Source organism: Lepus europaeus, chromosome 14, assembly GCF_033115175.1.
Source record: "Lepus europaeus isolate LE1 chromosome 14, mLepTim1.pri, whole genome shotgun sequence".
Lineage (NCBI taxonomy): Eukaryota > Metazoa > Chordata > Mammalia > Lagomorpha > Leporidae > Lepus > Lepus europaeus.
The window spans coordinates 16,772,455-16,797,692 of record NC_084840.1 but is presented as its reverse complement, the minus strand read 5'-3'; the positions used below and the strand labels follow the sequence as shown (position 1 = coordinate 16,797,692).

The 25,238-nt window shown below is 63.6% G+C and overlaps 2 protein-coding genes across 2 annotated transcripts in view; both read right to left on the bottom strand.

Annotated features, from left to right (window-relative positions):
* The window catches only part of LOC133773372 (maestro heat-like repeat-containing protein family member 7), a 25,768-nt gene extending 17,893 nt beyond the window's left edge, over positions 1-7,875 (bottom strand). The window contains exons 1-7 of the mRNA XM_062210740.1: positions 7,740-7,875; positions 5,168-5,317; positions 4,246-4,310; positions 3,881-4,003; positions 3,708-3,787; positions 3,265-3,394; positions 3,056-3,142 (exon numbers count right to left, since the gene is read on the bottom strand). Coding sequence (XP_062066724.1) covers positions 3,056-3,142; positions 3,265-3,394; positions 3,708-3,787; positions 3,881-4,003; positions 4,246-4,310; positions 5,168-5,317; positions 7,740-7,875 — 771 coding nt within the window. The remainder of the gene's footprint in view (positions 1-3,055; positions 3,143-3,264; positions 3,395-3,707; positions 3,788-3,880; positions 4,004-4,245; positions 4,311-5,167; positions 5,318-7,739) is intronic.
* INAVA (innate immunity activator) lies at positions 6,744-25,238 on the bottom strand. Its single transcript, XM_062211245.1, has 10 exons — positions 25,078-25,238; positions 20,115-20,263; positions 19,015-19,139; positions 18,097-18,213; positions 17,399-17,615; positions 13,155-13,208; positions 12,361-12,571; positions 12,073-12,246; positions 9,320-9,992; positions 6,744-8,285 (listed from the first exon to the last, which is right to left on the bottom strand). Exons 1-10 carry the CDS (start codon positions 25,236-25,238, stop codon positions 8,193-8,195), a joined length of 1,974 nt encoding a protein of 657 aa, XP_062067229.1. The 3' UTR covers positions 6,744-8,192.

Below are 25,238 nucleotides of genomic sequence, written 5' to 3'. Positions count from 1 at the left end.
GCCACCTTCCCACACCTGCTGTGAAGCACCTCCACAGAACTATTTCACTAATTTTTTTTTTTTTTTTTTTTTGACAGGCAGAGTGGACAGTGAGAGAGAGAGACAGAGAGAAAGGTCTTCCTTTTGCCGTTGGTTCACCCTCCAATGGCCGCCGCGGCTGGCGCACCGCGCTGATCCGATGGCAGGAGCCAGGTACTTATCCTGGTCTCCCATGGGGTGCAGGGCCCAAGGACTTGGGCCATCCTCCACTGCCTTCCTGGGCCACAGCAGAGAGCTGGCCTGGAAGAGGGGCAACCGGGACAGCATCGGTGCCCCGACCGGGACTAGAACCCGGTGTGCCGGCGCCGCAAGGCGGAGGATTAGCCTAGTGAGCCGCGGCGCCGGCCTATTTCACTAACTTTTTAGCAAAGGGAAAACTGCAGGGACAGGAAACAGACGAGCCATTGTCAAGGCTGGGGAGGGGTTGACGGAGTCCCAGCGCGGTTGGGGTTGGGGCTCCCTGGTCTTGCCCCCGGTCAGCACCCGCATAAGCACACGCTGCCTCCACGACACCTCCATTTAAAAGCGGGGAGAGAGCGTCACAAACACCAACAAGAGCCCTGGAGTGTTTGTGCAGGATGGCCTTGTTTCGGATCCTGCCGTACCAAGTCAGATATGAAGTGGGGTTGTATCGTTAGGCTATCACATAATTTTGGAGGGAAAATTACACCTAAAACTATACCCTCGATATTACAAAAAAACAAAGTAGGCGGAATGGGCATTCGGCCTGGTAGCTACCAGACCCGCAGCCCGCAGTGCATCCCCGGGTTCCATCCACAGCTCCGACTCCTGACTCCAGCTTCCTGCTAGGGGAGATGCGGGGAGGCGGGGGTTGTTGGCTCAAGCTGTGGAGCCCTGCCACCCACACGGGAGACCCAGATGGGGTTCCTGGCTCTTGCGTTCAGCCTGGCCCAGCTGCAGCTGTTGCGGCCATGTGGACAGATCTCTCAGTCTCTCTGTCCCTCCCTCTCTCTGTCGCTCTGCCTCTCCGAAAAACACATCGTCAAGCAAAGATACAAACTGGCAAATATAATCTAAATTTTGAGGCATACAAAAATAACTTATTTTTATAACTTTTATCAAGGCGAATCTATGTCCTCACCGTTTCCTATGGAGGTGATGAAAATCCTAGGATGGAGCCTCTTCAGGGCTCCTCTCCGAGCAGCCCAGAGCTCAGCGTGTCCACTCCCCACCAGCTCCAAGGACCACAGAGCACTTCTGCTACGCTACCCCAGACCCCCACTCGCCAGCCTGGATGAATTCCCCTCCGGAGCCAGCCCCAGCCATGGCCTTGCTGAGAGACACAGGTGCCATCTCGCCTCCTTATCTGTAGCCACCCCAGCGCTGTGTGCAGTTGCATGGCCCTAACTGGCCACCGTCCTGCTCATGGTGGTCGGCTTCAAGTGACTCTGGACACACACACCCCCCACCCCCGATAAAAGTCACCGCGGAGAAGACAATTTGTCATGAGCACTATGAGGCTCTGTGAAAGTCCACGGTATGAAAAAATGATGCATGGATGGCCGGCGCCGTGGCTTAACAGGCTAATCCTCCGCCTTGCGGCGCTGGCACACCGGGTTCTAGTCCCGGTTAGGGTGCCGGATTCTGTCCCAGTTGCCTCTCTTCCAGGCCAGCTCTCTGCTATGGCCTGGGAAGGCAGTGGAGGATGGCCCAAGTGCTTGGGCCCTGCACCCGCATGGGAGACCAGGAGAAGCACCTGGCTCCTGGCTTCGGATCAGCGTGGTGCGCCGGCCGCAGCGGCCATTGGAGGGTGAACCAACGGCAAAAAGGAAGACCTTTCTCTCTGTCTCTCTCTCTCACTATCCATTCTGCCTGTTAAAAAAAAAAAAAAAAAGCATGGAGTTCAAAATTGCTTACACCAAAAGCTTATCTTTTAAAAATGGTTATTTATTTAAAAGGCAGAGCACAGAGAAGAGAGGGCTACTCCATCCGCTGCTTCACTCCCCAAATGCCTGCAACAGACAGAGCTGGGCCAGGCCAAGGCCAGGAGTCAGGGCTGCAACCTGGGTCTCCCATGCAGACGGCAGGGACCCAAGGACTGGAGCCATCACCTGCTGCCTCCCAGTGTGTGCATCGGCAGGAGGCTGGAGCCTGGAGCAGGGCTGGGACTCGAACCTGGGCACCCTGATATAGGGCGTGGGTCTCAGGTTATGTATTTTTTTCTTTTAGTTTAACATTTTTAAAAAAAATTTTCAAAAAAAATAGTTAATTTATTTGAAAGGCAGAGATAGAGAGAGTGTGTGTGTGTCTTCCATTCACTGGTTCACTCCCCAAGTGGCTTCAAGCGCCAGGCTGAAGCCAGGAGCCTGGAACTCCATCCTGGTCTCCCATGTGGATGCAGGGGACCAAGCCCTTGGGTCATCTGCTGCTGCTTTCCCAGGCGCATTAGCAGGGAGCTGGATCAGAAGTGGAGCAGCCAGGACTCCAACAGGTGCTCATGTGGGATGCCGGCATCTAAGGTGGGGGCTCACCCCGCTACGCCGCAAGGCCAGGCCCTCAAGCTATGTCTCAACGTCTGTGCCAAAAACCTGTGCCTGCTTATGCTTTCATTCCATTCCCCCAGGAGCTTTTGGAAGTCTGCTGGTATCTGACACGCTCTGAGAGGAGTTAAGCCCCAGCGGCTCCCTTAAGGGACACGGTAGAGGCCCCGATGGGTGAGCTCCAAGGGTAAAGAGCCTCGAGCAGCCACAGATCCTACAACAGGAGGAATCCTTGAGGAAGCTGGCAGTCCCCCTCCCCGGGGGGAAACGCTACTACTGTTCAAGCCTCAACACGCCAGAGCTCCGGACCCACGGCCGCGGCTCTCACAACACCATCGTCAGAACACGGGGAGGGCAGGGCAGAGGTGAGAAGGGCCCACAAGCCCCGCTGTGCGCACTGAAGCTTCGAGCTGGGGGCCCTTGGACTCATAGGTGGTCCCAAGGTGCCCCTCCTCCCTCCCAAGCAGATGAGAATCAGCCCGGGGTCCTGGGTCCCTGGCTCCGCGGCCACTCACCTCCAGGAAGTGCTGCAGGATGCGCATGTCAGGGTTCAGGTCGTCCATCACCAGTGCGTGCAGCATGTCGTCCAGGGCCTGGACCGTCTGGCCAGCGGGAGACGGTGCGTGTTCAGGAGGGAGGGGCGGCTCCCTGGGGACCCTGCCCGCCTCTGCCCCCAGGCATCCCTGACTGTCTCTGGCGAGCTCCGGGAGCAGCGGGAGGTCACCTGCAGGTAGAGACTCGCGCTGTCCTTGCGGTCCAGGCTGGGCATGATGAGCGGCAGAGAGAAGACGCTGGCGACACCCGCGTTGACCAGGTCCAGCTTCTGGGACAGGTGGAATGGGGGGTTCACCTGGCTGGGGGAGAAGCGGGGAGTGACAAGGGGCTTGGGGGCCCCGGCGGGAGGCTACATCACTAAGGGCCAGGAGACAGTCCCACACACTTCCCAGGGTGAGGGCGCTGGCTGCTGGGGAGGCCTCCCCCATGCGGATTGCCCAGCAGGTTTGTGCTAGTGAGGCTTGGGGAGCACCCCGAGCACCCCAGGATGCAGGCAGAGGAAGTGGCAACCCTGGGGGGCACTGCCCCCCCAGCCGGAAAATCAAGCCCTGGAGCCTGGCGCTCCGTCCCAACCCAGTGTCCTCAGCATCGGGCAGCCAGGGGCCCGCGGACCTCAGGGCCACGATGCACAGCATGGCTTGCTGGCGCACGTTGCTGTCCAGGACCTCAAAGGATTCTTCCAGGATCAGCATCTGGAAGAGCCGGGGAGAAGCCGGCAGTGCCCTGGAGAGCGAGGCTGCCGCCCCGCCCGCGCGCCCCAGGGCTGACCACACCACCCAGGTCACCTTGACCTTCTTGGCCAGCACGTTCTTGGGGCAATAGTCATTCATGTTGCCGTCCGGCTGCGTGCGCACCACGCCACTCAGGGTCTCCACGGCCCTGAGGAAGCTCAGCTTGGAGAACTCGCTCTAGGACACGAGACGCGGCCACCTGTGAGCCAGGGCTCAGCTCCTGTCCTTGCCTCCCGGCCCCGCCCCCAGCCCCGCCTCCTGGCCCCACCCTGTGTCCCTCCTGGCCCCGCCCCGGCCCCGCCTCCAGGCCCCCACCCTGTGTCCCTCCTGGCCCCGCCTCCAGGCCCGCCTCCAGGCCCTCACACCCAAGCAAGCTAGTTCCTGCCTCAGTTCTAGAAAGTTCTGGGTGATTTCCTTACCATCCGTTCTTGCTCTAGAAATTCCATAATCGACTCATAGGCATCTCGTTCTGATTGGCGCAGTCCTGGAAGGGGACAGGGTCGGAGGGAGTGGAGCTTCCCGCCCCCTCCACGGGCCCACCGTGGGCATCCCCATGCCGAACCCCAGCTTCTCCAGCCAGGGCGTGCCCAGTGCCCCCAGAGTGGACTCAGAGGCCAACAGGAAAGCAGCCACATGGCGACTTAGATAAGGGACGTTCTGCACGGTCGTGGCGAGGGAGGAGGGGCACCTTGAAGTCCCTCGCAGTGGCCAGTTCCTGGGGCTGCCCTAGGCTCCCTTGTCAGCAGGGCTGCGAGAGCCCGCAGGGCCTCCCTGTGCAGGGAGGGGACAAAGCAGAACGGGGCCGGCGGCAGAACGTCTGCGCTTGTCTGCACGCACACCCCAGGGGACAAGGAAGCCACTCCGGGGTTTGAAGGCCACAGACCCCAGGCTCTGGAGGTGGGTAGAGTGGCCTTCGTTTAGCAAGGTCACCCCAGCTGTTCAGTTAGGCACAGCTCAGGAGGCTGCGCCAGGAGTCCAGAGGGCTCACGCCAGGGGCGAGGGGGCAGCGAGGGGCAGACGCCGTGTCTGTGTTGTAGGTGGAATCAGCAGGACACTAGGGCCCAGGTGTGAGCAGGAGAGAAGGACGGACGGCGGCGAGGAGTTTGGCTGGGGTCGTTTTGGGGTCATTGGCAGTCGGGCTGGGGTACACAATGGCAGACCCCGCCTGCGGGCGGTGGTTCTGGGGACCAAGAGCTGGGAGCTCTCACTGCTTCTCAGACCACGGCCCGGTCCCAGTCCAGCTCCGGGCCTCCTGGGGAGGGGCCAGGCACGCTGGGACTCTAGAGCTGTGACCTGGCACTCAGCTCACGCACGGGCCCGGCCCACAGCACCGGAGCTCACCGGTTAAGTCGGGCTCCGAAGAGACGTGAGGAGGGCAAGGCTCAAAGGTGACTCTCTGGGGACTTATCGCGCGGGCAGCTTGCCGCGTGCCACAGGGGCAGGTGGGCGCCGGGGCTTCCTGGCCATGCATCTTCTCCACACCAGGGGGCGCTGCAGGAGGCAGGCGTGTCCTCTGTGAGAAGGGAATGGGCGGAGCCGGGTCCCTGGGGGGGCCTCCCCTGGGAAGAGGTGCCCACCCCCACCTGAGGGAAACCAGGCTCCCGGGCTACCCGCCCACCCCTCTGCCTCTGGGAGCCTCCCCACCTTTTCCAGAGGCTTGCATCCCCCTCCCCCGATCCAGAAACCCACGTCTGCCCCTCCCCCAAGTCTGCGCCTCCCAGACCCGGCCCGGGAGGAAGCGGCTGCACAGCCTGTTGCCTGCATGCTGGACCCCCCAAACAGGGGTGTGCCAGGGTGGCTGTGTGGGGCCGGCTCCTGCTCCGCCGCGCCCCTGCTGGGGCTTGGTCAAGGTCACCCTGAGCCTCCCTGGCTCATCACAACAGTCTACATGCAAACCCCAGGCCCACTGCCCGCAACCCAGTTAGGGCGAACACACTCAGGTCCGAGACTGCAGCTCCTCCAGAGACCCTGGAGGGGGCCCACCTCCCAGCCCGCACATCCACGGCCCCCAGGGCCAAGCGCCCGAGGCAGGGCTGGAGCCTCTCCCGCCACAGCCACCTGCCCGTTACACTTTCCCCTTCACGGCTGCGGGGGACCAGCGGACGGGGCCCCTTTACCTAACTTGCTGGGCTCCTCAGACCCAGAGCACCGGCTTCTCCCGGGCACCCGGGCTCCAGGGGGCGCTGTGCTCCTAGCTGAGCGGCCCCTGCAGGGCAGGCCTGGAACTGCTCGGAGCAGGAGCCCCCCACCCCCACCAGGCCAGTCCCTGGGTGCAGGGAGGGCTGTAGGCCCTGGTGCCAACCCTGGAAGGAGACTTGGGGCAGCCCCCCTCCACCCCAAGGAAGATCCTCGGTTGTTTTTTTTTTTTTTTTTTTTTAACAGAGGGAGAGAGGTCTTCCATCTGCTGGTTCACTCCCCAGATGGCTGTATCGGCTGGGGCTGGGCCAGGAGCCAGGAGCTTCTTCCAGGTCTTGTTTTCCCAGGCCATCAGCAGAGAGCTGGATCGGAAGTGGAGCAGCTGGGACATGACCCATGTGGCATGCCCGTGTCGCAGGCCCCAGGCCCCCAGCTTTCGAGTCACAGGGAAGGGGCCGCTTCTCAGGAGGCCCTGCAGGTGCTCAGCCACACCCACCTCCAGCCACTGCCCAGGCCCCTGTCCTGGGGTAGGTGCCTCCCGGGCCAGAAGACCCAAAGGACCCTTGTCAGGGGTGGCGCTGGCTTCCATCCTACAGGGCAAGCAGAGTCTGAGGGCCTCCTTCCCCAACCCTACCCACCCCAGGGAGCTGGCCAGACCAGCAGGGGCCAGGCAGCTTGGCCAGCTTGGGCGGGCAGGGGGCAGGCGTCCAGCAGGGCTCGGCACAGCCTCTGCTCAGGACACTTGGCACACACCAAAGAAACCTGTAGTCCTTGGCTCGGCCAATCACAAAGAACAGACTTTATTGAGTTGGGTGGCGCCAGACCCACAGTTCCAGCCAAAGGCCTGGCCGTGTGCAATGGCTACCCAGGAGCCAGCAGTGATTTAAGGAGTGTCAGGTGTGCTCCTAGCTCGGCCGAGAGCTCTGGGCTCCTGCGAGGCCCCGGGGGAGGTGCAGCTGGGCACTGGGGAAGGGGCTCAGAGGCAGATGGGTCAGCGTAATGGAAGGTAGAGCTGGCCCAAAGGTGGGGATGGCTGCAGTGCATCCCCTCGCCACCACTGCCCCCTCCCTGCCCAGGTCGCTCTCTCCAACAGAACCACGGCTCTGCTGGGTCAGGCATGGGCGGTCCTGGATACGCCACAGCTGTGCTACACTTGGGGTCTGTTCTAGTGCAGGGGATGTGGGCACAGGGAGACCCAGAAGGCCACTCTCCCTCCCCTCCTGGCCTCAACAGGGCGCTTCTGCACTGCAGCAGGACCCCTACCTGGGGAGCTGACCTGCAGCAAAGGGGGCCCTAGCATCAGAACCCCAGGGACTGCAGCTCGCAGGTGTGGTCTCGCTCAGCAGCTGGCACCGTTACTCACGCCCCTGGGAAAGGCCAGCCCGTCTCGGGCGTGAGCACCCCCAGGTCTGCGTACCCCGGGGCTTTCTCAGAGCACAAGCGTGGCTAGGTGGGGAGCAGGCGCTGCGTCTCCTCCCAGCTCTGCCCCCAGATCATGTCCTCCTGGAAGGGGTGCCTTCCTCAAAGCATCCGTCAAGTATCACCTCCAGGGTCGCGATGAAGAGAGGCCGCGGGAGATGAGAGGCTGCAAGCCTTCACTTGGCCTGGGTTGGGGGCCCACAGGGCCTAGAGACGTGATTGGGGCTGGGGCCCTGAAGGGGGGTTTTACGGGAACAGGAAATGGCAGGGTCAGGGGACAATGCTGACCTCTCCCAGCACTGGGCGTGCATCATGGAGCACATTACAGAGGGAGGGCGGTCCCCCCGCCCCAGCCTACACTCCCCAGAGACCGGGGAAATGGCAGAGTCAAGAGTGTGTGCGGGCGGCGGCCAGGGGCTGCTCTCCAGGGAGTCCTCGAACCGGGCGCACAGCAGCTGAGGGAGTCCCGGACCGGCCGACTCCGCGGGGCACATCCCTGCCACTCGTCTTGAATACGGAGACCGACGCTGTCCATCACACAGGCAAGGCCTGAAGTTCCGGAGGCCAGAAAGGGGAGAGGGAGCCCAGTCCCATCACGGGGGTCTTGGGGACAGGCCACAAACAGGCAGAGCCCCAGGGCAAGGCTGCTGAGAAGACCGGCGTAAAAAAAAAAAAAAAAGAAAAAAACCAGGGAGAGGTCTCAGCTCCGGTCATCGGCCTGCGATGGGGGCGGGGAGCTGAGGAGGCACTGATGGTGGGGTCTCGGCCCCAGGGGGCGCAGTCCTGCCCGGCTCAGCTCGGGTGCCCGGTGCTACACCTGGCTGATGAGCTCTCCATTCTCGGGAACATACACTTGCACGGGGGCCCCCTCAGGCGATCTCCGGAGCACGCACACGGTGGGCACCTGCGAGGGTCAGGGAGAAAGGACAGGTGAGCTCTCTCCGGCTCAGCCCCCGCTCCCCAGGAGGCCCCCCAGCCGTCTCCCACCCGGGTTCCTACGGGTGTGATGGGCTCCCTGCTCCTCCTCCCCGCCCTACCCATCAGGCCGGGGCCAAGAGCGAGCCCAAGCTCGCAAGAAGGAGGCGTACATCAGCTGGAGGGTGCGGCCTGGGACCAGGCCAGGTGCTGCCTGGCCTGGGACGCCAGCTGCAGCCCAGAGAGCTGGGAGTGGGGGAGGGACACGCAGCTGGGCTGCTGGGAATCTGGGGTCTCAAAGGCGCAGCCTGTTGGGAACTCCTGGGGCACGTCCCCCGCGAGCAGGGCGAATAAAGGCGGGATTCATGCGTTATCCGGTCCAGGATGAAGAAACTGGATCCACAGAAACCAAGGCCGCCCTCTGCCCCACATCAGCGTGCTCTGTCCTATCGGCCACCCACCAGCCTGGCGCCCGGCCTGGGCCCTGGTGACGATCGTATCACTTATTAGTACTCACTACGCATGGCTCCAGTAGCTTTAACTCCTAACAGCCCTATGCGATAGGCACTCGACCCCTCCTGCCTTACAGAGGGGCAGGTAGAAGCCTGCTGTCAGGTCACAGGGCTTGTGAGCAGCCTGGTGGCCCGGCCGAGGGCCCAAGCTCTTAGCTGCACCACCATCGGCTCAGCAGGGAGTGCAGGGACAGGCAGTGTCCAGGGCTGGCTCTGCCACCCCATTTCCAGACTGCTTCTGCCTGGGGCCCTGAGGCTAACTGGATGGGACTGGATGGGACTGGATGGGACTGGATCGTGCCTAGGCAGGGAAAAGGCTCAGCAGCCTACAAGGATCTGAGCCACACACACCTGTGACGTTAGGGGGTGCACAGGGAGGGCCCCTGCCAAAGCCAAGAGGAAGTTCCTTTGCGGCTTGTCCGCCCAGGGCGGCATCAGCTGACAGTAGGCTGTACTGGGGCGCAGCGAGAACCGCCCCTGCCCCTGCACCCCGCCCCCAGCGCGGCCGTACCTGAGTCCGGGGCCCCAGGGCTCCTGCGAAGCCCTCTCTCCCGAGGGGCAGGCTCCTGACCCGGAAGGCCCCTTGGCGGTCCAGCGAGTGGGGCCGCGCGCTCCGGAGGCGCGCCCGCTCGTGCCACCACTTGAGCTCCTCCGAGACGGCGGCCTTGCTGAGCCCCCGGCCCGCGGGGCTGTCCTTCAGGGAGGGCGTCCGCACGACGCGGCCGTGGGCGGGCACCGGCCGCTGGTAGCGCAGCGGGGTGGCCTCGGCGTCGTAGGCGGCGCGGCGCAGCTCCCACTCTCCGGGCGGCGGGTGGCCCTCGGCCACCATCACGTAGCGCCCGGCCGGGAGGTACCCGGCAGGCAGCAGCACCCGGGGGTAGTGGGCGGCCAGCTCCCTGCCGCTGGCCGGTCCCCAGGCCCCGCGGTGGCGAGGGAGCTCAGGCGGGGACAGGGGCCGCAGAAAGGAGATGTCGGGGCTGCTGCCGCCCGGCGAGGCGGGGTGGGAGACGCTGGAGACGTCGGAGCCGCTGTCTTCCGAGCAGGAGTGGCAGGCAGCGCGGGGCAGCGGGGGCTTGGCCGCGGGGAAGCAGGACTCTGGCACGGTCACGGTGTAGTGCGTGGGGCGGCGGCGCGGAAAGGCGCTGCGACCCCGGCCCTCCGGTCCCGCCCGGAAGGAGTCCACCCTGGAGGGGAAAGCAAGACAAATAGCACTGTCTGCAGAAACCCCTTCGAGGGGCCGGCGCTGGGGCGTAGCGGGTTAACGCCCAGGCCTGCAGCGCCGCCATCCTTCAGGGCCGCCGGTTCGAGTCCTGGCTGCTCCAGCTCCCTGCTAATGCCCCCGGGAAAGCAGTAGAAGATGGCCCGAGTGCTTGGGCCCCTGCACCCTCGTGGGAGAACCAGAAGCAGCTCCTGGCTCCTGTGTTGCGGCCATTTGGGGAGTGAACCAGCAGGTGGAATCCCTCTTTGTGTCTCTACCTCTCATGTAACTCTTCCAAATAAATAATAAATCTTCCAAAAAAGTTCTTGGACAGTGAGGGTTAGGAAAACACTGCACTGATTTTTATTTTTTTTTCTGTACCCAATAAGCTTATCTTTTCATCCCATTGTTTATGGGGGCAGAAACTCCACACCAGGAGGGGATGAATTAACATGGGTGAGGCAGGTGGTCTAGCACCAGGTCAAGGCCAAGGCCAGGCCTCCCCAGAGCAAATGCCTAATGCGCAGACGGCCGTCTTCCCCCTCTGCGTGCTTCACTCACGGTTCTCAGCCCCGAGGCACACCACGTGCAGTGGCATTTCACGGCCGGGGTCTGTGCCGGCAGGCGCTCAGGGAATCTAACTTGAATGCACACAGGCTGGCGTGCGGTGCACAGGGCGGCGGCATGCGGCTGGGACTGGCCAGGGCTGCAGTCCACTCCTCACCCTGCTAACTCACACAGTGAGCATACAGGCAGCGCAAGCTGACATGGGTAGTCCATAAACTGTTAGCATCCTGCTTCACGGGAGAACAGCTGCCCCTCAGACTGACGGTGCTCTGAGGGTGCCCCACCCCCACCGCTGCCAGCCATCACTCAGCCTCTCAAACTACTGCCCAGCAGCCGGTGACCTGGACAGGACCACACAGGCGATTCTCATCGTTCGCAGATCCAGTATCGGCAAATTTTCCTGTTGCTAAAATTTACTTACCATTCCAAATCCATGTACACAGTGCACTCATGGTCATTTAAGGATATTGGCAGAACAGTCAAAAATAGGAGTTGATGGGGCCAGCACCGTGGAGCAGTGGGTAAAGCCGCCACCTGCAGTCCTGGCATCCCATATGAGCACCAGTTCGAGTCCTGACTACTCCACTTCCTATCCAGCTCTCTGCAATGGCCTGGGAAAGCAGTGGAAGATGGCCCAGGTCTTTGGGCCCCTGCACCCATGTGGGGGACCTGGAAGAAGCTCCAGGCTCCAAGCGTTGGATTGGCCCAGCTCTGGCGAGTGGGTTAGTTGAGGAAAAGCATTGCGATGCAGGAACCTACCCCGTATTTCCCCTGGCCAATGGCTCAGGATTATAGCAACTTTACAGAAATAACTACTGCGGGGACCAGCACTGTGACCCAGCAGGTTAGGCCTCCGCCTGCCATGCCGGCACCCCATATGGGCGCCGGTTCGTGTCCCGGCTGCTCCATTTCCTATGCAGCTCCCTGTTAGCGTGCCTGGGAAAGCAGTGGAAGATGGCCCAAGTCCTAGGGCCCCTGCACCCACATGGGAGAGAGACCTGGATGAAGCTCCTGGCTCTGGCCCGACCCAGCCCCGATTCATGTGGGTCATCTGGGGAGTGAAACAGCAGGGAAGATCTCTCTCTCTCTCTTTCTCCCCCCACCCCAATTCTGCCTTTCAAATAGACAAATCTTTTTTTAAAAAAAGAAAGAAAGAAAAGAAGGAACTCTGGGAACCACGAGGATCAACTGCACACCGGCTGCAGGAGTGATCTGCCCTCTGCCAGTGACCCGAACAAAACCACTGCAAAGGAATCAACCAGCAGGGGCGGCCGGGGCAAGGCGGGAGGGGAACTGGCCCCAAGCGACGCAAAAAGGCAAAGCCAGAGCCTGGACAGAAACAGCTTGTCCCATGGGGACTCCTCTTGGCATAGCCTCTTTCACGAGGCGATAAGTCGACCTAAGGAAAAGCCGCAGCACCAGCGGCGTGTCACTCGGGGTGTATCCTGTAAGCCCTGGACGCGTGGCACCCCACCTCCCCAGGGTGCACCATCCCTTACCTCAGGGACTGCGACTGGCCCCTCCGCCCCTGCATCTCGGGGGTGGCGGGGGCGCTGGTGCGGCCCTGGCGCTGGCCAGGAATACCGCGGACCGGAAGCACGCAGTAGGCGGCCGGCTCCAGCAGCCACGTGCTAGGGACGCTGGGCCCGTCCTGCGGCGTGGTGGCAGGGCTGCTGCAAAGGGATCGGAGAGCAGTCGGTGGCAGGATGGAGGCACGGCGGCTCCACCACCTGCCCCAGCACCCGGCCGCCCGGCCCCTGCCTGTCCACGGCGCTCCCCACGCTGACCTGGACTCACTACTGGGCTCGGTGGACTTCCTGGGCCGCTCGTAGGGGTGGTCGAGGCTGGTCTCCTTCCAGGGGCTGCTCTGGATGGGGGCCCGCTCCAGGGCCCTGGTCTCTGGTCCTGTCGGCTTCAGCCCCTCCAGGCTCTGGGGTGGCAGAGGCCGGGGAGCTGGGGCTGGGGATTCCGGGGGAGGTTTTGGCACTTGGGATTCCTCTGCAGGGTGGGGGGAGAGCGCTGCTGAGGGCTGGGGCTGGAGGAACCGGCCCGGCAACAACCTCCACAGCCGCCCTTGCTCTCCCTCCCTGGCTGGCTCGTCCAACTGCAACCAGGCCAGGCGCTAGCCCCAGACACTCAGGACCTGGTTTCTCCTCCTCCCCTCCCTCCCTCCCACAGCCCTGTTCTACACTGCCTCCTTCAAGAAGCCCTCCCCCCTCCCCCGGGGTTGACATCACTCCACTCCCAAAGCTCTGCTCCAGGTGCTGCGCCTGCCACCTGTTTACCTCTCTTCCCCGTCCCTGCCACACCCACGTTCCCACTTCCTTACTGGCCTGGGCACTCCCCTGGGCAGGGCTGCGGCACTGACCCCGGCAGGCTCAGGGTTCGTAAACTTGGTGTCTAGACTCGCGTCCCCTCCCCCAGTGGCGCCTTCTGTATCAAGGGCTCCTTAGCCCTGACCCTCTCACCACGCGGGAAAGCCCCAAGGAGAGACAGGGGTGCCTGGGGCTCTGCCGGATCGCGCCTCCCCTCCCCTGTAAAATGACCGGCCTTGAGGGCTGACCCCAGCCGCGCCTCTCACCTTCCTCCAGAAGCAGCCCATCGGACAGGGAGCTGTCGTCAGAGGCGCTGAGCTCTGCAAAGTCCGGGAGAGAGGGAGGTGAGGAGATGAACCCACAGACACGCACGACCACAGTCCCGAGTGGCCCAGCCCTGACCCCTCCCCCAGCCCAGCGCCCATACCTGGAAATACCCACTGTGTGCTAACTATACACCGAGTTTGAACTTGTTACTTGGAAGTGGAAAAAAAAAACAGAAGTCAGGGGGTGGGAGCGAGGAGCTGCGATTTCAACCCTGGCCATCGCCTGTGCGTCGAGGGAGCAGCAAGAAGCCATCTCTTCTGTCATCTTCCCACACCGCAAACACAACTCAGCCGGAGGCCCCCACACCTGAGCACTCGTGGGTGTCCAGGAACACGAGAGCAGGTGGGAATCAGAGCGGCGGCCCTGCCAGGCAGGGTGGCCAGCCGGCCCCAGGGGAGGGTCCTCCGTGGGAGACGCAGTCCCGACGGATAGAGAGGGTGGTGTTTTCTGTCACCCAGGAAATCACGGGGAACTCATTTCGCCGTCCCCTTGAGCAAAGGAACCTGCCGGGACCCGGATGGAACCCACACAATCTCTCACCCGGGTTGAGAACGAAGGAGAGGAAAGAGGAAGACTCGCGTCTCTCCATGGTCTCAGGGCTTAGCTGAGCACTTACTACACAGCATCCTCTCACCATCTCCGCGTGCCGGCTGCGGAAACCGTGGCACAGGTGAGTTCGCAGGTGTACGCCAACTGTCGCAAGGTGTGAGAGCCAGAACTCACCCCCGACAGCCTGACGGGGTCTGTGCTCTCAGCCAGACTCGCCGGCCCCGGCTCTCCCGCTAGCCTCGGACACACAGGTCAGCACCGGGAAAGGCAATGGCTCCGACCACGCTGGTGCCCTCACAGCAGGGGCTGGCACACGAGAGCCGGGGGAGGCCCCTCCAGCCCCGTTTTATAAATAAAGCTTTATTGGAACACAGCCACGGTTTTGGATTTGTTTTCACAGTGCCTGGCTGCGTTAGCACTAACATGGCAGAGACAGACGCCACGTGGCCCCCAGGCCTGCAGGTCCGCTATCCGAGCCCCAGAGAAAGGCTGGTGACTGTCTGTAGGGTGCCCTGGGCAAGGAGCCGTGTCTGACTGCAGAGCAACCGGCCCCCTGAGCTTCCCGTGGCCCCGGGACCCAACTGTGACACTCTCTGGGCGGGTCCCGCTTCCCCGCCTGGGATCTGTAAGGAAACCTGGAGAGTAACGGTAATTTCACAAACGTCAGGTTGAAGAAATGGAAGAACCGTTACCGTCATGGCCCCGTCAGGTGTTTTGGTTTAAATAAATGACCAGGGAAGACAGACATCACTCCCTGTCACCCCTAATCTTTATAAAAACCAGCAGATCATCGATGGAGAGGCCAGGTGGTGTGCCGTGGCAGGGGGCGGGGGTTGGGAGAGGAGGGGGCTGCTCACGACGCCCACCCAGCACCTGCTCCACCACGCCCTACCAGCAGCAGCAGGAGGCCCGAGGCCAGGGAGCCTGCTCTGTGCAGCCGCAGGGGTGGCCCTGCCAAACACAGTAGCCACCAGCCCTGTGTGCCTCCTTCCACGAAAATGAAATGAAATGTAGAATTCAGTTCCTGAGGGGCCGGTGCTGTGGCGTAGAAGGTTAACCCACCGCCTGCAGCGCTGGCATCCTGTATGGGCACTGGTTCGACTCCTGGCTGCTCCACTTCTGAGCCAGCTCCCTGCTATTGTGCCTGGGAAGATGGTCCAAGTCCCTGGGCCCCTGCACACACGTGGGAGACCCAGGACACACTCCTGGCTCCTGACTGGCACAGACCGGGCTGTTGAGGCCATTTGGGGAGTGAACCAGAGGATGAAAGATTCTAACTCCACCTTTCAAATAAATAAATAAGCCTTAATAATAATAATAAAAGAATCCAGTTGCTGGGCAGGAATCAGGCTTAGTGGTCAAGAAGCCAGGTAACATGCCTGCATCCCACATCTAAGCGGCGGAGTTCCACACCTGGCTACGGCTCCTGCTAACACAGACCCTGGGAGCCAGTGCTTGGGTCTCTGCCACCCACGTGGGAGACCTGCACCGAGTTCCTGGCGTCTGGTTTCAGCCCTGTGTGGGGGCTACTGTGAGCATGTGGAGAGTGAACCAACGGATGAGGGAGCTCACTTGCTCTCTCTCTCTCAAATCAGTTCCTCAGTGGCACACGAGGCACAGGTCAAATGCTTACCAGCCGCACGTGGCGAGTGGCGACCGTACTGGAACGCACGGATTCGGAGCTTTCCATCACTGCAGGAATCCTAACAGAAAAGCTGGTGCCGCCGATCCACAGGCAGGGAGCACCTGTTCTGCTCCTGGGACAGGTGTGTGCTGGGGCGGCGCCCCTCAGGCTCGGCACTGCCCCCTGCACCTGCACAGTGCCAATCACCCCCACCTGGCACAGTCACCGCCCACACTGAATAACTCTTGTGTCGAGGTGGGGGCAGGTGGTTTCCAGTTTTGGGCTTTTTAATTTTTGAGTTGGTTTGCTCTTTTTTATTCTCTCTCTCTCCCCCACCCTCGTTTAATTAAAACCACCTTTCAACTACACACTAATTATCACTCCTCTCTACTTCCTCCTTTCTTAGAGAGCACAGCTGGGCAAGAGGAGCCACAGGTCAGGAGTCACTCGTCTGGAAAGGCCCCCACTTGCACTCCCAAGGCAGGACGCTGGAACCCAGGACCTCGGCCCCCAGGACCGAAGCCGGGGAGGAAGGGACTCCAGGCCCGATCTGGGAGCGTCGGCAGCCGCACCAGGAACTCCTCCCCACAGCTCTCTCTTCCCCTGGGCCCAGCGTCCTGACATGGTTGTAGAACCGCAGCGTTAAACCAGAGCTCTGGGCACATCCAGGCCTGCGCCCAACGTCATCAATCACAATGGTGTCACCAGACTGACACCCTGACGCCAGCCCCAGCACAGGCAGAAGGTGCCCCGCCCCCCGCAGCTGCAGCAGCGGGGGTGGGGGGGTGGGGGGGGATAGAGGAGCAGAGTGAGGCTGCAGGGGAACAGCCCCTCAGAGCAGCTGGGCCGGGGCCACGCTGCACCACCCTGAGGGCGCCCTCAGAGCACACAGCAAGGCAGCCTCTGCGGATTTCCCAGCCCAAGGCAGCAGCTGCCCTGGGATTGGAGCTTCAGAGCTGGGACTCCAGGCAGGGCCAGCCGCACAGCCTTTTGGGTTTACTGAGTCCGCTGTTATCACTTGCAGGCACCTCCTCCCTTGTCGTCCACTTCTGCCTGCTGGGGGTGACCTGGGTGAGTCTGGGCCACCCTAGAGACCACGGAGGACAGCAGGGACTCGTGGGACACCTGCTCCAGCTGGGTCAGGGGCACCAGGACCCGATGGGCCTTCAGTGGGCTGCTGCGGTCCCAGCCAGGGACAGGAGCCTGTGCATGGGGAGCTGCAGTCCCCAAGCCAAGCCCCAGGCCCCATCCCAATTCCCCTGGATGCAGCTGGGGAGGCCATGGAGCAGCCCGGGAGGCCTGGGGAGCAGGGCCGTGCCCTGGCTGCCGTGGTGGGGACCGGAATGGAGCAATGGAAGGCAGCAAGTCCTGACCTGACCAGCTGGATTTGGGTCAGGGCAAGGAAAAGCAGTCACACCTCAGGGCTCGAAGCACCTGCTGGAGCTAACCTGGGTGGAACCCACTGACACCAGCTGCTGGCCCCAGGCCTGAGCGACCACTGGGTCCCCACAGCCAGGGTCCCAGGGATTGAATGACAGGTGCACAAGGGCACAAAACAGACGTGGCGGGCGCCACTCTTGTTAGGGTGGCTGCATATACTTAAGGGATTATGGGTGTGGCCCTGGAGGTGCTGGGTTGAGCCTTAAACGACCCACGAGTGGCTGTGGGGCCCTGCACTGCCTAACCCAGGCCAGGGGAAAGGCCTCAACTCAGCCTGGGGCTCACACGGGCCCCACACTCCGCTGACCCAGACAAGCCAGGGGTCTGGAATATTCCAGCTGAAGCAGCCCTGGGACTAAGCTCCAGGCGGCCCGGGAAACACTGTCTTGTAGGCCGTGAGTTTTCTGAAGATGCAGAATGGGGGTGTTTTCTGAGATGAGGGGAGGGCTTCCCAGGCGGATAAGGCTTGGTGGAGGGGCAGAGGGGAAGGATGGGGTCCAAGCGGCCCCAGGAAGCAGGTTTACCCACGGGGAGCAGCGGCGCCCGCCCGCAGAGAGCAACGCGACTCACCTGGGCCCGGCGCCGGCGAGGGCAGGGGCTCGCTGCTGCGCCTCCGCTCGCCCAGGCAGCGCTGCAGCTCCCGCAACTTCCTCTCCTCCTGCAGCACCACCTGTTTCCGCTGCCGCCGGGCCTGGCGGCCCAGGTTCTCCTCCAGGCACAGGCGCCGCGCCGCCTCGGTGATCTGCAGCTGCAGGGCCAGCTGGCGCTCCAGGCTGCTCAGGGGGTCCTGAGGGAGGGAGGGAGGGAGGGGTGCATGTAAGGCTCCAGGGGGCCCAGGAGACCGCGGCGTCCAGACGTGGAGCAGAGGGTGGAGTGGTACCGGTGGCCCAAGGGCAGGCGTGTGGCCCCAGGAGCTGGCTCGGGCCGCCTGCAGAGCCAGGAGGGCAGGCAGCCAAGTGGGACACTTTCCCTCCTGCCCCAGAGGGCCGGGCGGGCAGGCCCATGGGAAGGACTCAGGGGCCGGAGCCACCCCAGCCTCCGTCCTGCTGGCTGAGAAGCGGCACAGCCCTGGCGACCAGAGAAGCCTGTCTGAGCCGGCCCCGCCTCTCTGCCAAGGTCTTCCGCCCAAGGCCAAGCCAGGCTCCCCAAGGTGTCAGCCTCCCTCCCGCCCAAGGCGAGCACACGTGGGGCACCCGCACTGGGTGTGAAGGGCAGAGCCCACAGTGACCAGGCAGGCGGGAAGATGGACGGCTACTGGGGCCACTCACCTCCCTGTGCAGGGCCCACTCGGCCAGTCTGTAGGCGGCACCGACCCTGCGGCGCACCGTGGGGGCCTTCTCCCCTGGCTTCAGGGGGAACTCTGCCGGCAAGCTGCCCGTCAGCTCCTGGGGGTGGGGGGTGGGGGGAAGCGAAGTGAGCCCAGGCCCAGCCAGGGCCAGCCCGGCCCCACCCCCCCATTCCCATCTGGTCCCCAGCCCGCCTCTGACCGCTTCCTCTACAGCACACGAACCCCACTGCCCGCCCCCGCCCCCGCCCCCAGCGCTCAGGTCAGGGCTCCTGTAGAGCACACGGACCCCACTGCCCGGCCCCCCCCCAGCGCTCAGGTCAGGGCTCCTGTAGAGCACACGGACCCCACTGCCCGGCCCCCCCCAGCGCTCAGGTCAGGGCTCCTGTAGAGCACGCGGACCCCACTGCCCGGCCCCCCCCAGCGCTCAGGTCAGGGCTCCTGTAGAGCACGCGGACCCCACTGCCCGGCTCCCCCCACCAGCGCTCAGGTCAGGGCTCCTGTAGAGCACACGGACCCCACTGCCCGGCCCCCCCCCAGCGCTCAGGTCAGGGCTCCTGTAGAGCACACGGACCCCACTGCCCGGCCCCCCCCCCAGCGCTCAGGTCAGGGCTCCTGTAGAGCACGCGGACCCCACTGCCCGGCCCCCCCCAGCGCTCAGGTCAGGGCTCCTGTAGAGCACGCGGACCCCACTGCCCGGCTCCCCCCACCAGCGCTCAGGTCAGGGCTCCTGTAGAGCACGCGGACCCCACTGCCCACCCCCCACCCCAGCGCTCAGGTCAGGGCTCCTGCAGAGTACGTGAACCCCACTGCCCGCCCCCCCCCCCCCCAGCGCTCAGGTCAGGTCCACCCCAGGGACCGGAGGACCAGAGCCCGCCAGCCACCAGAACGCGCTCCTCACCGCCTCCCTCAGGCAGAGCCTCCTCAGCTCCTCCAGGCAGGCCTCCAGGCGTGCTTCCAGGGCCCTCTGCTGCTTGCGCACTGCCTGGGTCAGCTCCTTCATCGGGGAGACCGGGCTGTCAGGGCCTGGGGGAGGGGGCCGGGGCGCAGGCTCAGCAAGGAAGCAGAGGTGGGAAGCCCCCTGGACGCAGCAGATTGCCCAGGCGCACCCCCAATGGCCCTGTACACGGCTTCCCCCCTGCCCACGTCGCAGTCCCAGAGCGCCAGGCCTCCTGGGCCACCTCTGGCTCCGGGGCAAGGGCTGACCCACCAGGTGACCTGCACACCTGAGGGTGCCCAGCCGGACACCTCCGCCTCGCCCTTCTCCCCTCCTCTCTCTGGTTTCTGTCTCTCGCAATCTCTGTCTTTGTCCTCTCTTTTTTTCTTTTAAAAAAGATTTATTTGAAAGGCAGAGTGAGTGAGTGAGCAAGCGAGGAGCGTCCATCTGCTGGTTCACTCCCCAGATGGCCACAACAGCCAGGCCTGGGCCAAGCTGAAGCCGGGAGCTGCATCCACACCTCCCGCAGGGACGGCAGGAGTCTAAGGACTTGGGCCATCTGCTGCTGCTTTCCCAGGCACGCTAGCAGGGAGCTGGATCGGAAGCAGAGCAGCCGGGACTCAAACAAGTGCTCCGATACGAAACGCCTGCGTCCCAAGCTACAGCTTAACCTGCAGCACGATGGCCCTGGCCCCTGCCTTTCTCCGTCTCTGTCTGTCTGTTTTCCTGTCGGCCAGTCTCTGACTTCTCTCTCACTCACTCACTCACTCACACCCGCCCGGTCTCCCCTGTCCTCAGGCAAGCCCAGGCCAGCAGGCTCGGGCTGGGGCCCTCCGGAGTGACAGCCACGTGAGATGTTTCCCCTTCTTCAGAATCACTAGGGCTCAAGTCCAGCACGGCAGATCCTCGTTCCGGATAGGATTCCAGAGCAGGCCCTGGCGGGGGTGGGGGTGGGCTCCAGGGCAGGCCCTCCCCCCTGCACCCTCTCCTTGAGACACAGCCAGGGCAGCCCCGGACCCAGGGGATCAGGAGCCAGGGCGACAGGGACTTCCCCGAACCCTCACCAGACTGCAGGATGATGCCGCTGTCAGTGTCGCTGACCTCATCCTTACTCTCCATGGTGGGCTTCTGGGAGGAGGGGACACAGAGCAGGGAGGGGCGACACCGGTCCCAGCCTGGGCCAGGATGCGTAGGTAGCCTGGAGCTTCCCCAGCTGTGAGAGAAAAGAGAATAATGAAGAATCTGGGTTAACCTGCCTTGGTCGCTAACAGAGCTTAGGAAAAGATGCATGAGAGCGGGGAGTGGAGGCCAGGACTGGGTTTCCAGAACCATCTGGGGTGGGCATTCTCTCGGGCCAGAGGGGCCAGGCCCCAGGGGCCTGGTAGCAAAGGGGGAGGAGCCCAGAGGGAAAGACGCCCTCAGCCTGACCACCAGAGGCCAGAGCCTTGCACTACTGCTTGCTCCAGTGGGGTGGACACTTGCAGAAGTAGCTGGGTCCTGGGCACTAGGCCTGGGCCTGTAGCTAGACCAGGACATTCCTTAGCCGGCAGGTGCAGCTGCTCAGCGCAAGGAGTTGCCGCTCTGAGCCTCCACCTGTACCCAGGAGAGCCCTCCAGGAGCAGTCGGCTGCCTGGCTGACACCTCACAGCCAGGGTTAGGGTTAGGGTTAGGGTTAGGGTTAGGGTTAGGGTTAGGGTCAGGGCAGCCAGGAGTCAGATGGAGGGCAGTGAGTGGAGCAGAAGCTGCCCCGGCCAGACAGGGGCCCGCATCCAGCAGGCACAGGTGCAAGCCCAGGGGCGTGTTGGCCTCCTGGGCACCAGGCACCGAAGCACCAGTGCCCACACCCCTGCCTGGGGTCCTGGCTGGCCAGAGCCTCGCAGCTGCTGGCTGCAGCGGGGCGTGGGGCCGGCGGTCTGGACGGCGAGCGCTCAGCCCCTCCTCACTGAGTCAGCCCATTGAGCAAGAGTCCAAAAGTCCTCGAGTTTCTGTCTGGAGCTTATCCTGCTTCCTCAGAGCACAGGGCTGTGGCACGGGGGAGGTGGCCCCAGCCCTCCTCGGGCAGCCACCAGCACAGCCAGGTGGGCCCTGGGGAAGCAGACCCCGCACAGCGGCAGGGCACACAAGGTGCACCTTGCACTGGGAAAATGAATTATCTGAGAAGTCTCGAGAATGCACAAAATTTTAAAAAAAGTTTACACGGCCTTAGTGATCACACACTTTCTGGAAAGCCCCAGCCCTCAGGTCGACTGTTGGCCCAGCCTTCGTCCCTGCCCCAAGCGCACTCCCTCCCGCAGATAAGAACGGGACACAGGCAGGCTGCTCGGCCTCCTCCCCCCACTTCCCAGAAGCAGGAGCAGGGCCCAGAGCAGGAAGGCAGAGGCTCAGCTGGCCCCTGGGCCCTTCTGCTGCGGACAAGGCAGGAGCTGGTGGGGCAGGACAAGCCGCTAATTAGTCACACTTGCTAATTAATTATTAACCACCAAGGAGCTGCCTCAAAAGCTGGGGCGCCCCGGCCTGCTTCCTAGAGAGTGGCCCAGAGGAGGGGGCGCCCAGGCCGGCGTCAGTCCCAGGCAGATGCCGGCCGCACTCCGGGGGACTCCCTGCTCCGAGAAGGGCAAAGGGCACAGGACTGGAAAGTCCAAGGCTCGGTCTGCTCCTGCCTGTTACCTGCGGGCACTCAGGGGCCTCGCTGGGCCACCTTCCTCACAGGCACAGGGGTCATCACAAAGCACCAAGGCCCCTCGGTCTGACCCCGGCCCTCTTGAAGGGGACCCTCACAGCCACAGAGCACCCCCGCCCCCCCGGGCCTGCCCAGCTGCCATCCAGCACTGGGGGACCTGCTCCTGAGCCCACAGCCAGAGCCCTGCCCCCGACACAGCTCTAGACAAAGGCATTCCAGGTGACATCCCTGATGGGGGCTCCCTCCTGGCCCCCCTCGGTCACCACCCTCCAGACCCTCAGCACTAAGCCACAGCCAGCCCCAGTCCAGGGCCCCACAGCGCGCTGAACGCCGCTGCAAAACCAGGCAGAGGGTGAAAGAAGGGGCAGAGAGGGAGGAGGGGACCCCTCAGACTGGGGGGCCACAGTCAGCTCCTGGGCCTGTTGGTCCCGGCTCCTCTCTGTTGGAAACTGAAGAACCACAGGGACAGGCTCCCCAATCCAGCCCCCAGCATCCCCGTACCCCAGACCTGAGCTGGTGGGAAGGGGCGGGGGCAGACACGGCCACCACCTGGGTCCCCCATACCCCAGCCCCAAAGTCCGGTTCCAGCCGGCCCCACCCTCACCTGCTTCCGGTCTTTAGTCCAGGAGTTCGGAACAGCCCTGGCTCCCAGGCCGGGGGCTCAGGGGCCTCGCGGGTCGCCTCGGGGGTCTGCCAGGCCCACCACCTTGCGCTCTCCCCGACCGGGCTCCTGCGCTGTGCTCGCCCGCCGCGGCGGCCCTCTGGCCGGCCCTCCCAGGCTGCCGGGCCAGGGGAGCCAGGTTACTTGTTATGACTTGAGTCAGAGGGAGGAGCAGGTGAGCAGGCCCTTCCCTGAGCTAATCCCGCTCTGCAGCGCAGGGCCTCTGCACTTCCGGGCCAGGCCGGGGGCTCCCAGGGAGGCACCCCCGAGGCAGGTAGCAGTCAGCATGGTCTCGGGGGACCCTGGAGCAACCTCCTGGGGTGCCAGGGGCTCCTCCTGTGCTGTCCGGCTCCCCGTGCCTGCCCCGATGCCTCGGTTTCCCTTTCCAGAAATCCAGGTGTGTTCAGCTCCCAAAAGAAGGGTGAAATGCTCATTGTTTGAAAGCTACCAAGGGCCAGGAGGGGCCTCACGAACCAGACCGGGAAGCCCAGGCTGGAGTTCCACCTGTAGCGGCCCCAGGTCCTAGAGGGGAGGGGCCGAGCTGTTCTCTCTTTTTAGCCAGGCTTCTCCCCCAGGAACAATAAGGACCTCGGGGCACAGACCTGAACCCCAGTCCCAGCACCTACTCGGCAGGAGGGCCACCATGACTGCGCCCCCACCCCAAATCCACTCTCCAAATGCAAGGGGGCGGAGACCAAAACAGAACTGGTCCTCCCCCCCACCCACACACACACACAAAAGCCCCCAGGTCCTGCTCTCCGAGAAGCCTCAAGCAAACTGGGAACTGTCTGGAATCCAGAATGTTTCACAAGAAAAGCGGAGCCAGGCTGACCACGCCTGTCCCCCTGGGCTGGAAGGAGCCAGGCTGACCGTGCCTGTCCCGTGGGCTGGAAAGGTTCCGGCACCTCCACCTTGGACTGGCTCGCTCCCCTCCCCCACCCCGAGCACAGGGAGGAGGAAGTCCCTCTCTCCAAGCATCCCTGGACACAGAACCCCTCAGCACCTCCACATTCCTGCACACACCCTCTGTGCAAACAAGGCCAGCCCCACAGGCCTCCAGGCTGACCAAGTCCTCTCTCAGGGGCCCTAGCAGGGGACAATCCCCCGCCCTCCCCCACAGGCCAGTCCCCACCCCCTGCAGGCTGAGCACTTTCTCCCAAAGTCAGAGAGGCTGACCTGCACCTGGCCCATCCCCCAGCTCAGGTGGAGGCTGGTGGAAATTTCTAGAACCAGATTTTTTTTTTAACACATAGAATAAAATTATGGGGGCAGGTGTTTGGCACAGCAGTTAAGACAATGCCTGTATCCCACAGCAGCGTCTGGTGGTCCAGTTCCAGCTAGCACACCTGGGGAGGCAGCAGGTGATGGCTCAGGCGCTGGGCCCCTGTCTCTCCTGTGGGAGACGCCCATAGAGCTCTGGACTCCTAGCTGAAGCCTGGCCCAGCCGTGGCTGTTGTGGGCATTTTGGGGGAAAGAATCAGCGAATGGAAGATCTGTCTCTCCCTCTCTGCCATTCCAAGAAATAACAGAGTAAGTACCGATTTAAAAAATAAAATGATGAGACTAAGTAGATCAATGGTATTGGAATACAGTTCTAACAGGCAGAAGGCACCGGAACTGTTAACACGAAGCAGGACCTCGCAGTGGGTGGCTTCACACCGGCAACAGCGTGTAAATGCCAACACCTGGGATGAGCTGCGACCTGGCAGTCACAGGTACTCCTTGTGGAAGTCATGATGCTAAATTTGCACCAGGCTGGTGAGAAATCAACATGGTCCCCACACCTCAGAACTGCATCCGCAGACGCCTCGTGAGCAGCCACCAGTCCCCCATCATCGGGGAACAGGGGACCAACCCGCGCGCGCTGGGGCCCCGAAATCCCCAGCCTGCACTCCCAGCCCCGCACAACCTGAGGCGCGCGCGAGGGTGCTGGCGAGCCGAGCCTCCCGCCAAGAACGCCCCACTGGGTCCAGCCCACGGCCCCGGTCCGCCAAGGCCAGCGTGGACTCTGAGAGTCAGCGTCCACTCGGGGCAGTCCCGGCACTCGGGCGCCGCCCCCACCGGCAGGTGAGAAGCGGGGTCCCTGGAGTCGAGCTCCGCGCCCGAGAGCTGCCCCCGCCCCGCCGTCCGGCTTTCGCCTAGGGCCAAGGAGCGACCCCCGGGGGGCTCCCGCCGTCCGTCCACCGCACCGGGAGTTCCCGACCACGAGGGTCTCGGCCCGCAGCCAGCCGCCCCGGCAGCGCCCAGCGAGGGCGGCCTCGAGCACTCCCCAAACTTGAGGCAATGAATTAGCCACGCACGGGCGGCCGCTAAGGAAGAGGGGGAGACGGCCCGGGACTCTCCCAGGCACCGTCTCCTTCCGCGACCCCCTCCCCGCCCGCCGGGAACCGTGTCCGCTTCCCCCGCGGACCCCGGGGCTTCGCGGAGGGCGCCTTTGTCCGGCCCGGCCCGCTCCCCTCCCCCACCGCGCCCTCCGCTTCCAGGCCGGCCGGGACCCGGCTCCTTTTGTCTGGCTGCGTCCTGGCCTGGGGAACCTGCCCGGGACAGCCCCGGCGCGGGGAAGGTGGCCGGCGCGGGGCGCAGAGGCGGGAGCGGGCGACCAGGGTTGGGAACTCGGGATGGCCACCCCCAGCACGGATCGCCCCTCGCCCGGCGATCGCGGGGCCCCCAGCGTGTCCCCCCTTACCTGTCCCGGGCAGCTCCGGCGCCGGACGCCCGCCCCCGCGCCCCCCGCGCGCGCCTCGCGGCCTCGGGACCTGCAGGTCGGGGCCGCCTCCCCGCCGCCCGGGCCTCCCCCCGGCCCGCCCTCCCCGGAGGTATTTCATTTAACTTCGGCATTTGCAGCAT